At 34.8% G+C, this 21,523-nt stretch overlaps 1 protein-coding gene and 1 long non-coding RNA gene across 5 annotated transcripts in view; one reads left to right on the forward strand and one right to left on the reverse strand.

Moving 5' to 3' along the window:
• Positions 1-16,343, forward strand: part of LOC137655837 (purine nucleoside phosphorylase-like) — a 69,877-nt gene extending 53,534 nt beyond the window's left edge. The window contains exons 2-8 of one of the 2 annotated variants that reach the window (XM_068390017.1): positions 1,484-1,570; positions 5,445-5,539; positions 11,144-11,322; positions 12,384-12,515; positions 13,496-13,750; positions 15,587-15,691; positions 16,116-16,343. In XM_068390017.1, the coding sequence (XP_068246118.1) occupies positions 1,484-1,570; positions 5,445-5,539; positions 11,144-11,322; positions 12,384-12,515; positions 13,496-13,750; positions 15,587-15,691; positions 16,116-16,214 (952 nt within the window). In that variant the 3' untranslated portion in view covers positions 16,215-16,343. The remainder of the gene's footprint in view (positions 1-1,483; positions 1,571-5,444; positions 5,540-11,143; positions 11,323-12,383; positions 12,516-13,495; positions 13,751-15,586; positions 15,692-16,115) is intronic. The other variant, XM_068390018.1, reaches the window with a different exon arrangement.
• Positions 16,344-16,597: 254 nt separating this feature from the next.
• Positions 16,598-20,523, reverse strand: LOC137655838 (uncharacterized). 3 transcript variants are annotated; one of them, XR_011046875.1, is made up of 2 exons: positions 19,977-20,523; positions 16,598-19,415 (listed from the first exon to the last, which is right to left on the reverse strand). It is a non-coding gene; the product is annotated as an uncharacterized lncRNA (long non-coding RNA). The 3 variants fall into 3 exon arrangements; XR_011046876.1 differs by having other exon boundaries at positions 16,598-19,191; positions 19,753-20,523; XR_011046874.1 differs by having other exon boundaries at positions 19,753-20,523.
• Between the last annotated feature and the right edge of the window lie 1,000 nt (positions 20,524-21,523).

The raw sequence follows: 21,523 nt of genomic DNA on the forward strand, positions 1-21,523 counted from the left end.
AAGCCTGAGTAGAATTCTTCAGAGGGGTTAATAATAATCGATAGAATTTAGAATTTATTTTTTTGACAAGTTTGATAAGTCACCAACCTGTCAATAATAATTTATGAGTCTAGGAAAAAATACATATGGAATTTATGATCGATTTTTTTGACAAGTTTGATAAGTCACTAAACTGTCAATAATAATTTCTGAGTCTAGGAAATAATACATATGAAATTTATGATAGATTTTTTTGACAAGTTTGATAAGTCACCAACCTGTCAATAATAATTTCTGAGTCTAGGAAAAAAATACATATGAAATTTATGATAGATTTTTTTTGACAAGTTTGATAAGTCACCAACCTGTCAATAATAATTTATGAGTCTAGGAAATAATACATATGAAATTTATGATAGATTTTTTTTGACAAGTTTGATAAGTCACCAACCTGTCAATAATAATTTATGAGTCTAGGAAAAAATACATATGGAATTTATGATCGATTTTTTTGACAAGTTTGATAAGTCACTAAACTGTCAGTAATAATTTCTGAGTCTAGGAAATAATACATATGAAATTTATGATAGATTTTTTTGACAAGTTTGATAAGTCACCAACCTGTCAATAATAATTTATGAGTCTAGGAAAAAATACATATGGAATTTATGATCGATTTTATGACGAGTTTGAGAAGTCACTAACAGGATTTGATGTGCTTTTTTCTACAAGTTCGTGTCATGAATATTGAGGAAACTAAAATATCTAATGATAAGTTGTTAAATCTAACAAACAAGGTGTTAAATCTAATAAACAAACTATTAATTAATCATTTATAATAGTCTATTGTAGCAAGGCTTCAGTAGATATCACTAACTTACTTTCTTGTGTGTGTGTCTTAACCCATAATAAATGCATGGTAATGTTAAAATGGATAATAATAAAATGCTAAATCCAATTGACTCAAAGAAATAATTTATAGTGAATTGAGTAGACATCACTAACCGGGTATAGTTATGTCTTAATCTCAAGCATCTTAATGAAGATATAAGCTAATTACTTAACAGTTAATGAAAGATAATAAAGTAAATATGATTATTAGAGTTTTACTACATGTAGAGTTAATGTACACTGTTAAAAATTTGCGTTTAAAAACGGTAAATGCCTGGCAACATATATTCCTGGATTTTTACCGTTTTAAAAACGGATATATTGACGTAAAGGAGTGATATTACGGTCACCAACCCGCAAAAGATAATAACCAAGTAAGGTAAAATTACGGTCGCCTGTATTTTACTGAAATACGGCCGAGAAGAGTTTATTTTTACGGAGAATTTCCGATTGAAATTACGGTTGTTTTAACAGTGTACTATACATTAAATTCTCCAGAATATCTTCATTAGATGAATGATGGTTAAGAAATGGTTTGATAACAAGAGAATGAATTTAGAATGACTAACCAGTGGTGTTGTGTGGCGCTCTCTCTCTCTCTCTCTTAACACAGCTTCCAAGACCAGCATGTCATTCAGCCCTTTGCGACCGGAGGAGGGTCCATGTGTCTGGAGTACACTGTTTCTGGCGAAGAGTATCCGTAAGTCCAACAGGTTCTTCTGCGTCTCCTTCAGTAGTTGATTTACTTGTTTTTTTTTTGTTTTTTTTCTGTTTTGTTTACGTCTCGCTCGTGTCTTTGTTAGATTTAATTACTCTGGTGTTTTTTCTTTCCAGTGCTTTTTAATTCCTCTTCATTTTCAGTCTCCTTCAGAAGTTGATTGTATGTTTTTAGTTTTTTTTTTCTATGTTTTGAATACGTCTCGTCCGTGTTTTTGTTAAATTATATTAGTCTGGTGTTTTTTCTTTTTATTTAGTCTTCATTTTGCATCTCTTTCAGAAGTTGATTGTATGTTTTTTTTCTCCTATGTTTTGAATACGTCTCGTCCGTGTTTTTGTTAAATTAAATTAGTCTGGTGTTTTTTCTTTTATTTAGTCTTCATTTTGCATCTCTTTCAGAAGTTGATTTTATGTTTTTAGTTTTTTTTTCTGTTTTGATTACGTCTTATCCATGTCTTTGTTAAATTTAATTAGTGTGGTGTTTTTTCTTTTATTTAGTCTTCATTTTGCATCTCTTTCAGAAGTTGATTTTATGTTTTTAGTTTTTTTTTCTGTTTTGATTACGTCTTATCCGTGTCTTTGTTAAATTTAATTAGTGTGGTGTTTTTTCTTACCTGTACTTTTTATTTGGTCTTCATTTTGCATCTCCTTCAGAAGTTCATTTTCTTTCTTTTGTTTCTCTTTTTTTATTACGTCTCGCCCGTGTCTTTGTTTGATTAAATTACTGTCTTTTTTTTTTCCTGTGCTTTTTATTTCATCTTTGTATCAGTTCAATATCTCTCTTTCGTTGGTGTTAAAAAATGTGCAATATTTAGTAAAGTTTCGATTCAATTTTGATGCTTTCCAGAGATTCTTTTTTTTCTATTTCATCATATGCTTTTCATATTTCCGTATTTTTTTTTTTTTCGTCCTCGTATCATTTCAATGTCTCGCTTCCGATGGTGTTAGAAAGTGTGCAATATTTAGTATTTCAATTTGATGTTTTACAGAGATCTATTTTTTTTTCTTTTTTTTTTGTATGCCTTTCTTATTTACGCATAATTTTTTTTTTCGTCTACTTACCTCTCCTTTTGTTTTTTTTTTCATATGTCTTTGTCCTTTCCATGTATGTCCGCATACTTTGAAATCTTTAAATCCTTCATTGGATGTATGTCTATTATCCATTAAATTTCTCTCTTATGCAAGTTTCTTTCGTATATTTAACTGCTATTAGATCATCTTTGTTAGATTTAACTTTAATCTTATATGTATTTTGATTGCTGTATTTTTTTAGCTTTATTAGTCTCCTGTTAACAGAGTCAAGGCTTTTTTTTTTTTTTTTTTTTTTTGTCTGTGTTCGTCCGTGCGTACGTCACGCCAACTTATCATCACAACTCCTCTTAAACGGTTGAAGGGATTCCTATCAACCTTAAGCGGGTTTTACACGGTCGAACGGTTCGTCGAACACGGCTCAACAAACATGTGTTTGAAGTAATGTTCGAACGTGTGAACGGGATATTTGGTTGTCGAACACGTTCGTCGAACGGTTCGACAAACAAGTGTTTGAAGTGATATTCGAACGTGTGAACGGGGTATTTGGTTGTCGAACACGTTTATCGAACGGTTCGAAGAAAGTCTGTTCTCACCTGACTTTTGTGGGCGGGGCTTCATCGTCCACAAACCTTATGCATTTGTGGCTGACTCCACCTCTTCGAACCGTTTGAGAAGCAGGTTCGACAACCTGGTTCGACGGACCGTGTAGACCCCTCTTTAGGTCGGAGACAGACCATCTCAAGGAAAGAGTAATGTCCCTCAAAATGTCTGTCTTTCCGTTGAACGAATTTTACGCCCACTTTGGAATGACAGGAAATCCTGCGTCTATTTGACAGTTTATCTGTAAGGTGTATTTTATCGCCAAGACATCCTACAGGATCGAAAGGATTTCATTAAATATGATCTTACGACTTCTATATAGTTTAAAGGATCTTTAGTTCTTATGTACGAATACACCCTAAATAATGTGAAATCATGATCCAAAATTTCCTAATTCTATTGTGGTGCAAACGCATTTTTGCAATAACTTTCATACTATAGTCAATTCTTTCTAGTGAGGCAGATTTGCACCGACTCGCAGGGGTGCCCTTTTAGCTCGGAAAAGTTTCCTGATCGTTGATTGGTTGGACAAGACAATTCTCACCAACCAGAGAGCAGGGAACTTTTCCGAGCTTTAAGGGCACCGCTGCGAGTCGATGCAAATGCGCCTCATTAAAAACAATTGAGTATAGTAAGACATAAATACTTTATATATGGGTAGTTCAGCATTGAAGCAATTTTTAATAAACGTAGAATTGATCCTGTCTCATTCATGTATCACTAATACATCTTGTCCTTTGAAATTACAAGATGTATTTACTTCTAAAATAACTATAAAGGCATCTATAACGTTTTATCGATCGTTGGACTATAACTATAGTCCATTTCATTTAGCGAGGCATATTTGCACAGACTCGCAACGGTGCCCTTTTAGCTCGGAAAAGTTTCCCGATCGCTGATTGATTAGAATTATCTTGTCCAACCAATCAGCGTTCAGGAAACTTTTCCGAGCTAAAAGGGTACCTCTGTGAGTCGGTGCAAATATACCTTGCTAAAAGAAATTGACTATAATAGGTGACGTGTATTAATTCAGAAATTTTTTTTTTACTTCATATTTATTTATTTCTGTTTTGTTTAATCTTGATGTTGGTGATGTATATACGTTGCTTTTCTCTTGAATTTATTGCATTGTCTGTACCTATTTTATTTGTTGTAGGTTAGGTGTATTTATTATCAATTTATTTCTTGTTTCAGTCTATCTTTTGTGTGTTTTGAGAACAAGCTAGTTGGGTTTTTGGTGATTAATTCAGAGATTTAATATATATATATATATATATATATATATATATATACAGTATATTTATATACATATATATATATATATATACATACATATATATATATATATATATATATATATATACAAATACATACATATATATATATTTATATATAAATATATATATATATATATATATATATATATATATATATACATATACATATACATATATATATATATATATATATATATGTATATATATACATATACATATATATATATATGTATGTATGTATGTATATATACATACATATATATATATATATATATATATATATATATATATATATGCATATATATACATATATATATATGTATGTATATGTATATATATACATATACATATATATATATATATATATATATATATATATATGTATATATATATATATATATATATATATATATATATATACACATATATATGATTGGATTATAATTTTGCTTTTCCTTTTGTAATATTTGCATTGTGCTATTTCTTATACTATCTTTTTTGTGTGTTGAATGTCCTGTATCATCGAATAACCATTTCCTTGTGTTTATATATGTCACAAATTATTATATCATAGAAGGCTTATTTCACACATTGTATTGAATTGATAACAAATATTCTATGGAGCCCAAGATATTGAAATTTCATCCGGTAATTTGTAGCTTGTGTTAATATGGAAATGCATTTCTTAAAATACTAATCTTTAGTAATTCTCAGGATTTGTAACAATAATGACTAATGTTAGAGTTTAATTTTCCTGAATTTCTAAATTAATCTATAATTAAATTAATCTCTTATGATCTGTCTATACGTCTCATTTACTGTCTCTATTTTACCTTTGTACACAAATGTCTTGCTAAAGGCCTATTGAGGCACGGGCTCTTGCTGAGAGGGTCATTTAGTCTACATACCCTTTTAGAATTGGTAATAATTATGCCTTATATTTTCCAGATATCCCTTCGAGGTCATCCAGGAGAGTGCCAATTACTTGCTCTCTGGCACCAGGCACCGGCCCAAGATTGGCATCATCTGTGGTTCTGGATTGGGTACGTATGTTTTGTTTCTAAATATGCAGAAAGTATTTTGGCATGTGTTTGATAGGTGGCCATTAACCAAAATAAATTTGATATATGGCCATTAACCAAAATAAATTTGATAGGTGGCTATTAACCTAAATGAGTTTGATAGGTGGCCATTAACCTAAATAAGTTTGATAGGTGGCCATTAATCTATATAAATTTGTTAGGTGGCCATTAACCTAGATGAATGTGATAAGATGGTCATTAACCTAAATAAATTTGATAGGTGGTCATTAGCCAAAATAAATTTGATATGTGGCCATTAACCAAAATAAATTTGATAGGTGGCTATTAACCTAAATGAGTTTGATAGGTGGCTATTAATCTAAATGAGTTTGATAGGTGGCCATTAACCTAAATAAGTTTGATAGGTGGCCATTAATCTATATAAATTTGTTAGGTGGCCATTAACCTAGATGAATGTGATAAGATGGTCATTAACCTAAATAAATTTGATATGTGGCCATTAACCAAAATAAATTTGATATTTGGCCATTAACCAAAATAAATTTGATAGGTGGCTATTAACCTAAATAAGTTTGATAGGTGGCCATTAACCTAACTAAATTTGATAGGTGGCCATTAACTTAAATAAATTTGATAGATGGCCATTAACCTAAATAAATTTGATAGGTGGCAAGTAACCTAGATGAATGTGATAAGATGGTCATTAACCTAAATAAATTTGATAGGTTGCCATTAACCTAACTAAATTTGATAGATGGCCATTAACCTAAATAAATTTGATAGGTGGCAAGTAACCTAGATGAATGTGATAAGATGGTCATTAACCTAAATAAATTTGATAGGTTGCCATTAACCTAACTAAATTGGATAGATGGCCATTAACCTAAATAAATTTGATAGGTGGCAAGTAACCTAGATGAATGTGATAAGATGGTCATTAACCTAAATAAATTTGATAGGTTGCCATTAACCTAACTAAATTGGATAGATGGCCATTAACCTAAATAAATTTGATAGGTGGCAAGTAACCTAGATGAATGTGATAAGATGGTCATTAACCTAAATAAATTTGATAGATGGCCATTAACCTAAATAGATTTGATAGGTTGCCATTAACCTAACTAAATTGGATAGGTGGCCATTAGCTTAAATAAATTTGATAGATGGCCATTAACCTAAATGAATTTGATAGGTGGCCATTAACCTAAATAAATTTGATAGGTTGCCATTAACCTAAATTTGATAGGTGGCCATTAGCCTAAATAAATTCGTTAGGTGGCCATTAACCTAGATGAATGTGATAAGATGGTCATTAACCTCAATAAATTTGATAGGTGGCCATTAACCTAAATAGGTTTGATTGTTGCCATTAACCTAACTAAATTATTTAGGTTGCCATTAACCTAACTAAATTTGATAGGTTGCCATTAACCTAAATAAATTTGATAGGTGGCCATTAGCCTAAATAAATTCGTTAGGTGGCCATTAACCTAGATGAATGTGATAAGATGGTCATTAACCTCAATAAATTTGATAGGTGGCCATTAACCTAAATAGGTTTGATTGTTGCCATTAACCTAACTAAATTATTTAGGTTGCCATTAACCTAACTAAATTTGATAGGTTGCCATTAACCTAAATAAATTTGATAGGTTGCCATTAACCTAAATAAATTTGATAGGTTGCCATTAACCTAACTAAATTTGATAGGTGGCCATTAGCCTAAACAAATTCGTTAGGTGGCCATTAACCTAGATGAATGTGATAAGATGGTCATTAACCTAAATAAATTTGATAGGTGGCCATTAACCTAAATAGATTTGATAGGTTGCCATTAACCTAACTAAATTGGATAGGTGGCCATTAGCTTAAATAAATTTGATAGGTGGCCATTAACCTAGATGAATGTGATAAGATGGTCATTAACCTAAATAAATTTGATAGATGGCCATTAACCTAAATAGATTTGATAGGTTGCCATTAACCTAACTAAATTGGATAGGTGGCCATTAGCTTAAATAAATTTGATAGATGGCCATTAACCTAAATAAATTTGATAGGTGGCAAGTAACCTAGATGAATGTGATAAGATGGTCATTAACCTAAATAAATTTGATAGGTTGCCATTAACCTAAATAAATTTGATAGGTTGCCATTAACCTAACTAAATTTGATAGGTGGCCATTAGCCTAAATAAATTCGTTAGGTGGCCATTAACCTAGATGAATGTGATAAGATGGTCATTAACCTAAATAAATTTGATAGATGGCCATTAACCTAAATAAATTCGTTAGGTGGCCATTAACCTAGATGAATGTGATAAGATGGTCATTAACCTAATAAATTTTATAGGTGGCCATTAACCTAAATAGATTTGATAGGTTGCCATTAACCTAACTAAATTTGATAGGTGGCCATTAGCCTAAATAAATTCGTTAGGTGGCCATTAACCTAGATGAATGTGATAAGATGGTCATTAACCTAATAAATTTTATAGGTGGCCATTAACCTAAATAGATTTGATAGGTTGCCATTAACCTAACTAAATTTTTTAGGTTGCCATTAACCTAACTAAATTTGATAGGTTGCCATTAACCTAAATAAATTTGATAGGTTGCCATTAACCTAACTAAATTTGATAGGTGGCCATTAGCCTAAATAAATTCGTTAGGTGGCCATTAACCTAGATGAATGTGATAAGATGGTCATTAACCTAAATAAATTTGATAGATGGCCATTAACCTAAATAAATTCGTTAGGTGGCCATTAACCTAGATGAATGTGATAAGATGGTCATTAACCTAAATAAATTTGATAGATGGCCATTAACCTAAATAAATTCGTTAGGTGGCCATTAACCTAGATGAATGTGATAAGATGGTCATTAACCTAATAAATTTTATGGGTGGCCATTAACCTAAATAAATTTGATAGGTTGCCATTAACCTAACTAAATTTGATAGGTGGCCATTAGCCTAAATAAATTCGTTAGGTGGCCATTAACCTAGATGAATGTGATAAGATGGTCATTAACCTAATAAATTTTATAGGTGGCCATTAACCTAAATAGATTTGATAGGTTGCCATTAACCTAACTAAATTTTTTAGGTTGCCATTAACCTAACTAAATTTGATAGGTTGCCATTAACCTAAATAAATTTGATAGGTTGCCATTAACCTAACTAAATTTGATAGGTGGCCATTAGCCTAAATAAATTCGTTAGGTGGCCATTAACCTAGATGAATGTGATAAGATGGTCATTAACCTAAATAAATTTGATAGATGGCCATTAACCTAAATAAATTTGATAGGTGGCCATTAACCTAGATGAATGTGATAAGATGGTCATTAACCTAAATAAATTTGATAGATGGCCATTAACCTAAATAAATTTGATAGGTGGCCATTAACCTAGATGAATGTGATAAGATGGTCATTAACCTAAATAAATTTGATAGGTGGCCATTAACCTAAATAGATTTGATAGGTTGCCATTAACCTAACTAAATTGGATAGGTGGCCATTAGCTTAAATAAATTTGATAGGTGGCCATTAACCTAGATGAATGTGATAAGATGGTCATTAACCTAAATAAATTTGATAGATGGTCATTAACCTAAATAGATTTGATAGGTTGCCATTAACCTAACTAAATTGGATAGGTGGCCATTAGCTTAAATAAATTTGATAGGTGGCTATTAACCTAAATAAATTTGATAGGTGGCCATTAACCTAGATGAATGTGATAAGATGGTCATCAACCTAAATAAATTTGATAGGTTGCCATTAACCTAACTAAATTTGATAGGTTGCCATTAACCTAAATAAATTTGATAGGTTGCCATTAACCTAACTAAATTTGATAGGTTGCCATTAACCTAACTAAATTTGATAGGTTGCCATTAACCTAACTAAATTTGATAGGTTGCCATTAACCTAACTAAATTTGATAGGTTGCCATTAACCTAAATAAATTTGATAGGTTGCCATTAACCTAACTAAATTTGATAGGTGGCCATTAGCCTAAATAAATTCGTTAGGTGGCCATTAACCTAGATGAATGTGATAAGATGGTCATTAACCTAAATAAATTTGATAGGTGGCCATTAACCTAACTAAATTTGATAGGTGGCTATTAGCCTAAACAAATTGGATAGGTGGCCATTAGCTTAAATAAATTTGATAGGTGGCCATTAACCTAGATGAATGTGATAAGATGGTCATTAACCTAAATAGATTTGATAGGTTGCCATTAACCTAACTAAATTGGATAGGTGGCCATTAGCTTAAATAAATTTGATAGGTGGCTATTAACCTAAATAAATTTGATAGGTGGCCATTAACCTAGATGAATGTGATAAGATGGTCATCAACCTAAATAAATTTGATGGGTTGCCATTAACCTAAATGAATTTGATAGGTTGCCATTAACCTAACTAAATTTGATAGGTTGCCATTAACCTAAATAAATTTGATAGGTTGCCATTAACCTAACTAAATTTGATAGGTTGCCATTAACCTAACTAAATTTGATAGGTTGCCATTAACCTAAATAAATTTGATAGGTTGCCATTAACCTAAATAAATTTGATAGGTTGCCATTAACCTAACTAAATTTGATAGGTGGCCATTAGCCTAAATAAATTCGTTAGGTGGCCATTAACCTAGATGAATGTGATAAGATGGTCATTAACCTAAATAAATTTGATAGGTGGCCATTAACCTAAATAGATTTGATAGGTTGCCATTAACCTAACTAAATTGATAGGTGGCCATTAGCTTAAATACATTTGATAGGTGGCTATTAACCTAAATAAGTTTGATAGGTGGCCATTAATCCAAATAAATTTGTTAGGTGGCCATTAACCTAGATGAATGTGATAAGATGGTCATTAACCTACATAAATTTGATAGGTGGCAAGTAACCTAGATGAATGTGATAAGATGGTCATTAACCTACATAAATTTGATAGGTGGCCATTAACTTAAACAAATTTGATAGATGGCTATTAATCTAGGAATAGAATGATATATATATATATATTTTATCGTGATGCTATCATCTTGTAGGTATCACCTTATATTTTAATTTTTATCCGGATTAATAAAATGCTTTCCTATTAACTATTGGAGGATTTTCCATTGAAATGGAAAAACATTTGTAATAAATGGTATTCTTTTTATTAAAGAATCCAAGAAGAAAACTCTTTAAGATTAGAAAACCCATTCGACAGCTTTCCCAACCTTAAGAAAATCACTTCATGACTTCCTCAACTGATACGACTCAGATCTTTATATTGTTATCAACATTCCATACATTTTGTTTCTTCCAGGTGGTTTAGTTGACCACCCATGACCTCTTCCAGTGATATGACCCAGCCCTTCACATTCGTAAACTATTCCATATATTGGTCTTTTCCAGGAGGTCTAGCTCACCATCCATGACCTCTTCCACCTACATGACCAAGCACTTTATATTCTTACCAACATTCCATACATTTCTTTCTTCCAGGAGGTCTAGCTGACCACCCATGACCTTTTCCAGTGACATGACCAAGCCATCCACGTTGCTATCACCATTCTATATATTTCTTTTCTTCCAGGAGGTCTAGCTGATCAGCTATCAGAACGTGACGCTTTCCCCTACGAGACCATCCCCAACTTCCCCACGTCGACAGTGGCTGGCCACGCTGGAAGGATGGTCATTGGTCTCCTGTCCGGTGTTCCAGTCATGTGCATGCAAGGAAGGTTCCATGCTTACGAGGGATATCCACTCTGGAAGGTGAGTTCGATTCCACGTTGTTAGTTATCGGGGGGTGGTGCTGTTGTTGCTGTTTTTAAAGGCCGCTCATGAATGGCAGAGACAAGGGACAGGGAGATTCCCCTATCAAGCAGGACAATGCCCTAGAGACTGACTAAATGCAGTATACATATGATCAGTGCCCAAGCCCCCTATCCACCCAAGCTTGGACCAATGAGGGCCAGGCAATGGCTGTTGATGACTCGGGAGATAGACCTACAGTTTTTTTTTAAAGTCCACTCATGAATGACAGAGGCAAGGGACAATGACATTCCCCTATCAAGCAGGACAATGCCCTAGAGACTGACTATATACAGTATACATATCATCAGCGCTCAAGCCTCTTCTCCACCCAAGCTAGGACCAAGGAGGGCCAGGCAATGCCTGCTCATGACTCAGCAGATAGACCTATGGGCTCCCCTAAACCTCCCATCCTTAACTTACAAGCTTGGGGAGGTTGCAGCCCCCAAAGGAACTCATGAGTTTGAGCGGAACTCGAACCCCAGTCGGACGATCACTAGTCAGGGATGTTACCACATAAGATACATTTAATATTCAATCTTTTTTGTATCCGTTTACTACAGTTGTCATTTATCCTTGGGTTGTGTTTGTTCTTACGAAAGCTTCATTCATGATTAAATTTTTATTCAACTTCTCATTTTCACAATTCATTTTCCAGTATCATTTTTGCAACTTATTTTTTCGTATTCTCATCTTCGATTACTCTATTATTATTATTATTATTATTATTATTATTATTATTATTGATATTGTTATTGTTATTACTATTATTATTATTAATTGCTAAGTTACAACCCTAGTTGGAAAAGCAGGATGCTATAAGGCCAGGGTCTCCAACAGGGAAAATAGCACTACACTTGAATTTTAATGCCTATCTCAAATTATCCTTCAACACATTGCTATGATTCATTGTCTCCTTAGGATTCAACATCACGCCTTACATTATATATATTACGTAAATTGCATTACATTGCTCATAATTCTTTTTTTTTTTTTTTTTTTTTTTTTTTTTTTTCCCACAGTGTGCCATGCCCGTGCGTGTGATGAAGTTGATGGGCGTGGAGAGAATCGTCATCACCAATGCCGCCGGTGGCCTTAATCCAGAATTCAAGGTCGGGGACATTATGATCATTAAGGATCATATCAATATGCAGGTGAGATGAGAGACGATATTCTTCATTGATAGTTCATGCTTTAAGATTTGATTATATTATTATCTTTATGCTTTTTTTCTCTTTGTTGATTATTATTATTATTATTATTATTATTATTATTATCATTATTATTTTCATTATTATTATTATTATTATTATTACTTGCTAAGCTACAACCCTAGCTGGAAATGCAGAATATTATAATCACAGGGACTCCAACAGGGAAAATAGCCCAGTGAGAAAAGGAAACAAGAAAAAATAAAATATTTTAAGAACAGTAACAACATTAAAATAAATATTTCCTATATAAACTATAAAAGCTTTAACAAAACAAGGGGAAGAGAAATACGAATAGTGTTCCCGAGTGTACCCTCAAGCAAGAGTACTCTAACCCAAGACAGTGGAAGACCATGGTACAGAGGCTATGGAACTACCCAAGACTAGAGAAAAATGGTTTGATTTTGGAGTGTCCTTCTCCTAGAAGAGCTGCTTACCATAGCTAAAGAGTCTCTTCTATCCTTATCAAGAGGAAAGGGGCCACTGAATAATTACAGTGCAATAACCCCTTGGGTGAAAGAGAATAGTTTGTTAATCATAGTGTCGTCATTTGTATGAGGACAGAGGAGAATATGTAAAGAATAAGCCAGACTATTCAGTGTGTGTGTGTGTGTGTGTAAACAAAGGGAAAATGAACCGTAACCGGAGAAAATGATCCAATGCAGTACTGTCCGACCAGTCAAAAGACCCCATAATTCTCTAGCGGTAGTATCTCAACGGGTGGCTGGTGGCCTGGCCAACCTACTACCTACCAATAAGTGAATTTTAAGATTTATTGATAAATCAGAATAAGATTTGTTTGGAGAATACACTTTAACTTATACTCACAAATTTGCAGTATTTCTAGAATACATACTACTAATTTATTATCACAAATTTCCAGCTTTTCTCTTCCATTATTCCTGATCATCCTATCCTTCCAGGGCTTTGCTGGAGACTCTCCTCTTCGGGGGCGAAATGACGAGAGGTTCGGTCCCCGTTTCCCAGCCATGAACAACGCTTACGACGCCAATCTTCGCAGCATGGCCAAGAACATCGCGGAAGAGATGAATCTGTCCCACGTCATACGGGAGGGAGTCTACGTCATGCTGGGCGGGCCCACGTACGAGACTGTGGCCGAGCTGAATCTGCTCAGGATTGTGGGAGTGGACGCTGTTGGAATGAGCACAGTGCCAGAGGTAAATTTCACACTTGATGGTTATTCAAGTAAAATTCTTCTCCTAAAATAGGAATAGAATAGATTTTACATGATATAAACACTTCAGACACAGAAAACCTGCAATGAGAGTAGTTTTTTATTCATAGTCCACAAACCACGGCTACATGTTGACAATGAAAAAAAAAAATATTCAGTCCACACATAATTTCTATACTGTTCTTGCTGTTGGTGTGAGTCTTGTAGACAGAAAAAGTAATTTGGTTCCTTAAAGAATGGATCCAGTATTTTGCTGCTGTTGTGAATTTTTCTAATGAGCCAACTAAAATAAACAGGGTACACAAGACTACTTCAAAAACCGTTTAGAAATTTTTTTTTTTTTAATTTCTTACTAATATTTTCCTTCAAAAGAATGCACAAGTAGTTGTGACTCCCTGAAATGGACCTGGTAATGCTAGAAAAATTTGTCGCTGGTCCTTGCTATTTACAAAATGACTTCAACACCTTCAAATAGATTAAAGGTTATGAAAGTTCCTGGAGAGCTCAATAAAAAAATCCCTGTACTATTTATGGGATTGGAAAGCCTAACGTATAATCCTAATTATGAAGAGAATCCTTTATAATTCTCCTTCAGTTTGTGCTATCAGTGACCCTCACAATTGTAAGCAGTAATAAAGGGACTTTCCAGTGTCTAATCAGCCCTTAGATGCTCCCACTTTTTAGCTTTCTGTATTGCCTCCGTTCGGCTTCTTTTCATCTATCTTGCGTTCCAGCCGCTCTCAAATATTTCTCATTGCAACTATGTGGTTTCCTTCTGTTGCTTCTTTCTTTCTTTCTTTTCTTTTGCTGCTCATGAATGACAGAGGCAAGGGACACTGGCAATGTCTTAGCAGGAAAATGCCGTAGACACGCACCATATACTGTATAGGCCTACATATGTTAAGTTCTCAAGCCCCCTCTCCAAGGCAAGGGACAGACAATGGTCTTGCAGGAAAAGGCCCTAGAGACTGACCATTTATACATAAGCTCCCAAAGCTAGGACTAGGAAGGGCCAGGCAATGGCTGTTGATGACTTCATAAGTCACCAAAGCTAGGACTAGGGAGGGCCAGGCAATGGCTGTTGATGACTCCATATGTCACCAAAGCTAGTACTAGTGAGGGCCAGGCAATGGCTGTTGATGACTCCATAGGTCACCAAAGCTAGGACTAGGAAGGGCCAGGCAATGGCTGTTAATGACCCCATAGGTCACCAAAGCTAGGGCTAGGAAGGGACAGGCAATGGCTGCCGATGACTCCATAGGTCACCAAAAAGCTAGGTCTAGGGAGGGACAGGCAATGGCTGTTGATGACTCCATGTGTCACCAAAAAGCTAGGTCTAGGGAGGGCCAGGCAATGGCTGTTGATGACTCCATGGGTCACCAAAGCTAAGACTAGGGAAGGCCAGGCAATGGCTGTTGATGACTCCATGGGTCACCAAAGCTAGGACTAGGGAGGGACAGGCAATGGCTCCCGATGACTCCATAGGTCACCAAAGCTAGGACTAGGAAGGGCCAGGCAATGGCTGTTGATGACTCCATAGGTCACCAAAGCTAGGACTAGGAAGGGCCAGGCAATGGCTGTTGATGACTCCATAGGTCACCAAAGCTAGGACTAGGAAGGGCCAGGCAATGGCTGCTGATGACTGCAAACCCACCATCCTATGCTCACAAGGATGGTGAGGATGGAGATGCTTAAAGTAAAGAGTTTTAGAAGGACGTCCACCCAAATCCGGTGATCACCAGGCAGGGACATTTCCAATAGCCACCTCGCCTCCAATACTGGAACATACGGCTCAAATTACATGACTCCATTCTTCCAGGTTGTCGTGGCTCGGCACTGCGGGCTGAAGGTCTTCGCGTTCTCCCTCATCACCAATAAATGCATCACTCAGTACGACACGGAACAAGAGGCCAATCACGAAGAGGTTTGTGTTTTATCGCCTGTCTATTCTGTTCTATCACCTGTTTATTTAACTGAGGATTTCTATTTGATTAATCCCAAGATGGTTTTGATTTTGGTAGATTATTTGTCTAATTTTATTTTTCCTATTTTTGCTTTAATTACTCTTCACGTTTGTGTTTCAGTCGTGTGTATTTACGTTTTGCTACCACATTTAACGTGACATGTCAATCACTTTTCACTTTAGCGAGCTATATATTCCTGGCAAAATTCCTTTTTTAATTTTATTTTTTTACATATTGCCTTTGCTCTCCCCCCTTAGCTGCCCAATTTCTCTACTATTCTCTTACTGGATTACCCATCTCTCAATTAAGAACAGATCCTTCAAACGGTATGAACTAATTTCTCTTGTTAAAACTATTTCATAATCTATTTTTTTTTCGATTCAGGTCATCGAAGTTGCCAACATCCGCAAGAAGGACTTGCAGAACCTGGCCAGACGGATCATTGTCACCATGAGCCAAGAGCTGGAAAGTAGCAAGAAATAAATGATCACTGTGTCTTCTGAAAGGACTATTTTTTATAATGAGAAGTGTGGAAATCGATTCAAATTCCTTGATGTGGAAATTTGATAGTTGTTTCTCGAAGTTCCTGTTCGGTGAAGGATCCTGTTTTTTTATATCAATCAATTGACTGTATTACAAAGGTGGTCTATAAGAGAAAAAACTGAAAAATCATTTTAAAGTTCTCTGGTACACATAATTCTTGTCAAATCTGTAATACAGGGTATATTATTGGCTAGATATTTGCTCGTCTTAGATGTACATATTTGGCAGTAAGGTATAATGCTGGCATTTATTTTGTATTTATAGTGTAAATGGATTTATGCATTTAAGTTTATAATAATGTATGTTTGAATGCCTGTAACGTGTTTCTTTTTTTTTTCTTTTTTTTTTGCGAAAAGTTAAATATTTTTGTTATATAAAAGTGACTTGATGGAAAAATACTTTTGGGTTCGTTCTCTGTTACTTGCAAATTAACTTTGTTTACAAATTAGCTTTGTAAATGTGATGCATTAAAGAATTAACAAAGACTTTTGAATTCGGGTTACCCTTGTAAGAAATTATTTCATTCCAAAGTCTTAGAACTATTGTCATTCCAGTGTAATATTAATATTTTTCTACATTCATCGAAATAGATCTTTCCAGTTTTAAATGAATGGTGAATTTCAGAAATCAAAATTGTTTCAGCAATAAATTGAATTATCTGTTACATTTAAATTGTTTTATGTTGCAATAAAGTAATACATTACCTAATAATCTTAGGTTTTAGAATAGATAAACCATCTTTTAGGAAAAAAGTTTCTTAGCACAAGTTAAATTGTGTCTTTTATTCATAGATTTTAGAACTGAAGTCATTACATTCCAAATATTAAATTAAATGTCATAGATTATGTAACAAATTTCACTATTTCTACATAAGTCGTCTGATCGAAATAAAAAGTTCTTTTAACTATTTTTATAAGACTGGGGCTCATTCTATGAAGCCATTGATCGGTTTTTTACTCTAGATCTTTTAATTAAGGTTTATCATTATTCTAATACTGTTACAAAGGGAGTCTGATTATTATCCATTGTTTATAGTCATCTTCTCACGGACTGTGGTTGGCACAAGTGGAAATCTCTAGTATGGAATTTCTAGTGTTCATTTCCAAGTGTTATATTTTCTCTTTAATAAGATACTTCACGGATAATTCCTGAGAATTTCCGTATTCATGGGATTAAGTAAAGTAAACTTTAATTAGGTGCGTGTACACAGTTTGTGCCTTATCTGAATTACCTTAATGCTGTACTCGAATGTCTACATGGATAATTCCTGAGAATTTCCGTATTCAGGGGATTTTGTAAAGTAAACTAAGTTGCATGCACACGGCTTGCCTTTTCTGAATTACCTTAATGCTGTACTCGAATGTCTACATGGATAATTCCTGAGAATTTCCGTATTCAGGGGATTTTGTAAAGTAAACTAAGTTGCATGCACACGGCTTGCCTTTTCTGAATTACCTTAATGCTGTGTCCGAATGTCTACATGGATAATTCCTGAGAATTTCCAGAGTGAGGCAATTTTGAAACTTAAACTTAATTACTTGTGTGCAACCAGTTCTTGCCTTTTCTGAATTACCTTAATGCTGTGTTCGATTGTCTACACGGATAATTTCTGAGAATTTTCGTATTCAGGGGATTTTATAAAGTAAACTAAGTTGCATGCACACGGCTTGCCTTTTCTGAATTACCTTAATGCTGTGTTCGGATGACTACATTGATAATTCCTGAGAATTTTCGTATTCAGGGGATTTTGTAAAGTAAACTAAGTTGCATGCACACGGCTTGCCTTTTCTGAATTACCTTAATGCTGTGTTCGGATGACTACATTGATAATTCCTGAGAATTTTCGTATTCAGGGGATTTTGTAAAGTAAACTAAGTTGCATGCACAAGGCTTGCCTTTTCTGAATTACCTTAATGCTGTGTTCGGATGACTACATTGATAATTCCTGAGAATTTTCGTATTCAGGGGATTTTGTAAAGTAAACTAAGTTGCATGCACACGGCTTGCCTTTTCTGAATTACCTTAATGCTGTGTTCGGATGACTACATTGATAATTCCTGAGAATTTTCGTATTCAGGGGATTTTGTAAAGTAAACTAAGTTGCATGCACAAGGCTTGCCTTTTCTGAATTACCTTAATGCTGTGTTCGGATGACTACATTGATAATTCCTGAGAATTTTCGTATTCAAGGGATTTTGTAAAGTAAACTAAGTTGCATGCACACGGCTTGCCTTTTCTGAATTACCTTAATGCTGTGTTCGGATGACTACATTGATAATTCCTGAGAATTTTCGTATTCAGGGGATTTTGTAAAGTAAACTAAGTTGCATGCACACGGCTTGCCTTTTCTGAATTACCTTAATGCTGTGTTCGGATGACTACATTGATAATTCCTGAGAATTTCCGTATTCAGGGGATTTTGTAAAGTAAACTAAGTTGCATGCACACGGCTTGCCTTTTCTGAATTACCTTAATGCTGTGTTCGGATGACTACATTGATAATTCCTGAGAATTTTCGTATTCAAGGGATTTTGTAAAGTAAACTAAGTTGCATGCACACGGCTTGCCTTTTCTGAATTACCTTAATGCTGTGTTCGGATGACTACATTGATAATTCCTGAGAATTTTCGTATTCAGGGGATTTTGTAAAGTAAACTAAGTTGCATGCACACGGCTTGCCTTTTCTGAATTACCTTAATGCTGTGTTCGGATGACTACATTGATAATTCCAGAGAATTTCCGTATTCAAGGGATTTTGTAAAGTAAACTAAGTTGCATGCACACGGCTTGCCTTTTCTGAATTACCTTAATGCTGTGTTCGGATGACTACATTGATAATTCCTGAGAATTTCCGTATTCAAGGGATTTTGTAAAGTAAACTAAGTTGCATGCACACGGCTTGCCTTTTCTGAATTACCTTAATGCTGTGCTCGAATGTCCACACGGATAATTCCTGAGAATTTCCGTATTCAAGGGATTTTGTAAAGTAAACTAAGTTGCATGCACACGGCTTGCCTTTTCTGAATTACCCTAATGCTGTGTTCGGATGACTACATTGATAATTCCTGAGAATTTCCGTATTCAGGGGATTTTGTAAAGTAAACTAAGTTGCATGCACACGGCTTGCCTTTTCTGAATTACCTTAATGCTGTGCTCGAATGTCCACACGGTTAATTCCTGAGAATTTCCGTATTCAAGGGATTTTGTAAAGTAAACTAAGTTGCATGCACACGGCTTGCCTTTTCTGAATTACCCTAATGCTGTGTCCGAATGTCTACATGGATAATTCCTGAGAATTTCCAGAGAGGGGATTTTGAAAATTAAACTTAATTACTTGTGTGCAACCAGTTTGTGCCTTACCTGAATTACCCTAATGCTGTATTCTGTCTACATGGATAATTCCTGAGAATTTTCGTATTCAAGGGATTTTGTAAAGTAAACTAAGTTGCATGCACACGGCTTGCCTTTTCCGAATTACCTTAATGCTGTGTTCGGATGTCTACAAGGATAATTCCTGAGAATTTTCGTATTCAGGGGATTTTGTTAAGTAAACTAAGTTGCATGCACACGGCTTGCCTTTTCTGAATTACCTTAATGCTGTGCTCGAATGTCCACACGGATAATTCCTGAGAATTTTCGTATTCAGGGGATTTTGTAAAGTAAACTAAGTTGCATGCACACGGCTTGCCTCTTCTGAATTACCTTAATGCTGTGTTCGAATGTCTACACGGATAATTCCTGAGAATTTCCGTATTCAGGGGATTTTGTAAAGTAAACTAAGTTGCATGCACACGGCTTGCCTTTTCTGAATTACCTTAATGCTGTGTTCGGATGACTACATTGATAATTCCTGAGAATTTCCGTATTCAAGGGATTTTGTAAAGTAAACTAAGTTGCATGCACACGGCTTGCCTTTTCTGAATTACCTTAATGCTGTGCTCGAATGTCCACACGGATAATTCCTGAGAATTTCCGTATTCAAGGGATTTTGTAAAGTAAACTAAGTTGCATGCACACGGCTTGCCTTTTCTGAATTACCCTAATGCTGTGTTCGGATGACTACATTGATAATTCCAGAGAATTTTCGTATTCAAGGGATTTTGTAAAGTAAACTAAGTTGCATGCACACGGCTTGCCTTTTCTGAATTACCTTAATGCTGTGCTCGAATGTCCACACGGATAATTCCTGAGAATTTCCGTATTCAAGGGATTTTATAAAGTAAACTAAGTTGCATGCACACGGCTTGCCTTTTCTGAATTACCTTAATGCTGTGTTCGGATGTCTACAAGGATAATTCCTGAGAATTTCCGTATTCAAGGGATTTTGTAAAGTAAACTAAGTTGCATGCACACGGCTTGCCTTTTCTGAATTACCCTAATGCTGTGTTCGGATGACTACATTGATAATTCCAGAGAATTTTCGTATTCAAGGGATTTTGTAAAGTAAACTAAGTTGCATGCACACGGCTTGCCTTTTCTGAATTACCTTAATGCTGTGCTCGAATGTCCACACGGATAATTCCTGAGAATTTCCGTATTCAAGGGATTTTATAAAGTAAACTAAGTTGCATGCACACGGCTTGCCTTTTCTGAATTACCTTAATGCTGTGTCCGAATGTCTACATTGATAATTCCTGAGAATTTCCAGAGAGGGGATTTTGAAAATTAAACTTAATTACTTGTGTGCAACCAGTTTGTGCCTTACCTGAATTACCCTAATGCTGTATTCTGTCTACATGGATAATTCCTGAGAATTTTCGTATTCAAGGGATTTTGTAAAGTAAACTAAGTTGCATGCACACGGCTTGCCTTTTCTGAATTACCTTAATGCTGTGTTCGGATGTCTACAAGGATAATTCCTGAGAATTTTCGTATTCAGGGGATTTTGTTAAGTAAACTAAGTTGCATGCACACGGCTTGCCTTTTCTGAATTACCTTAATGCTGTGCTCGAATGTCCACACGGATAATTCCTGAGAATTTTCGTATTCAGGGGATTTTGTAAAGTAAACTAAGTTGCATGCACACGGCTTGCCTTTTCTGAATTACCTTAATGCTGTGTTCGAATGTCTACACGGATAATTCCTGAGAATTTTTGTATTCAGGGGATTTTGTAAAGTAAACTAAGTTGCTTGCACACGGCTTGCCTTTTCTGAATTACCTTAATGCTGTGTTTGAATGTCTACTTGTCTATCAGTGATGTTTGGGTCATTGGAGTGAAGTTTTAGTTTTACTCGTAATGATTTCAACT

Source organism: Palaemon carinicauda, chromosome 16 (genome assembly GCF_036898095.1).
Source record: "Palaemon carinicauda isolate YSFRI2023 chromosome 16, ASM3689809v2, whole genome shotgun sequence".
In the NCBI taxonomy this organism is placed as follows: domain Eukaryota; kingdom Metazoa; phylum Arthropoda; class Malacostraca; order Decapoda; family Palaemonidae; genus Palaemon; species Palaemon carinicauda.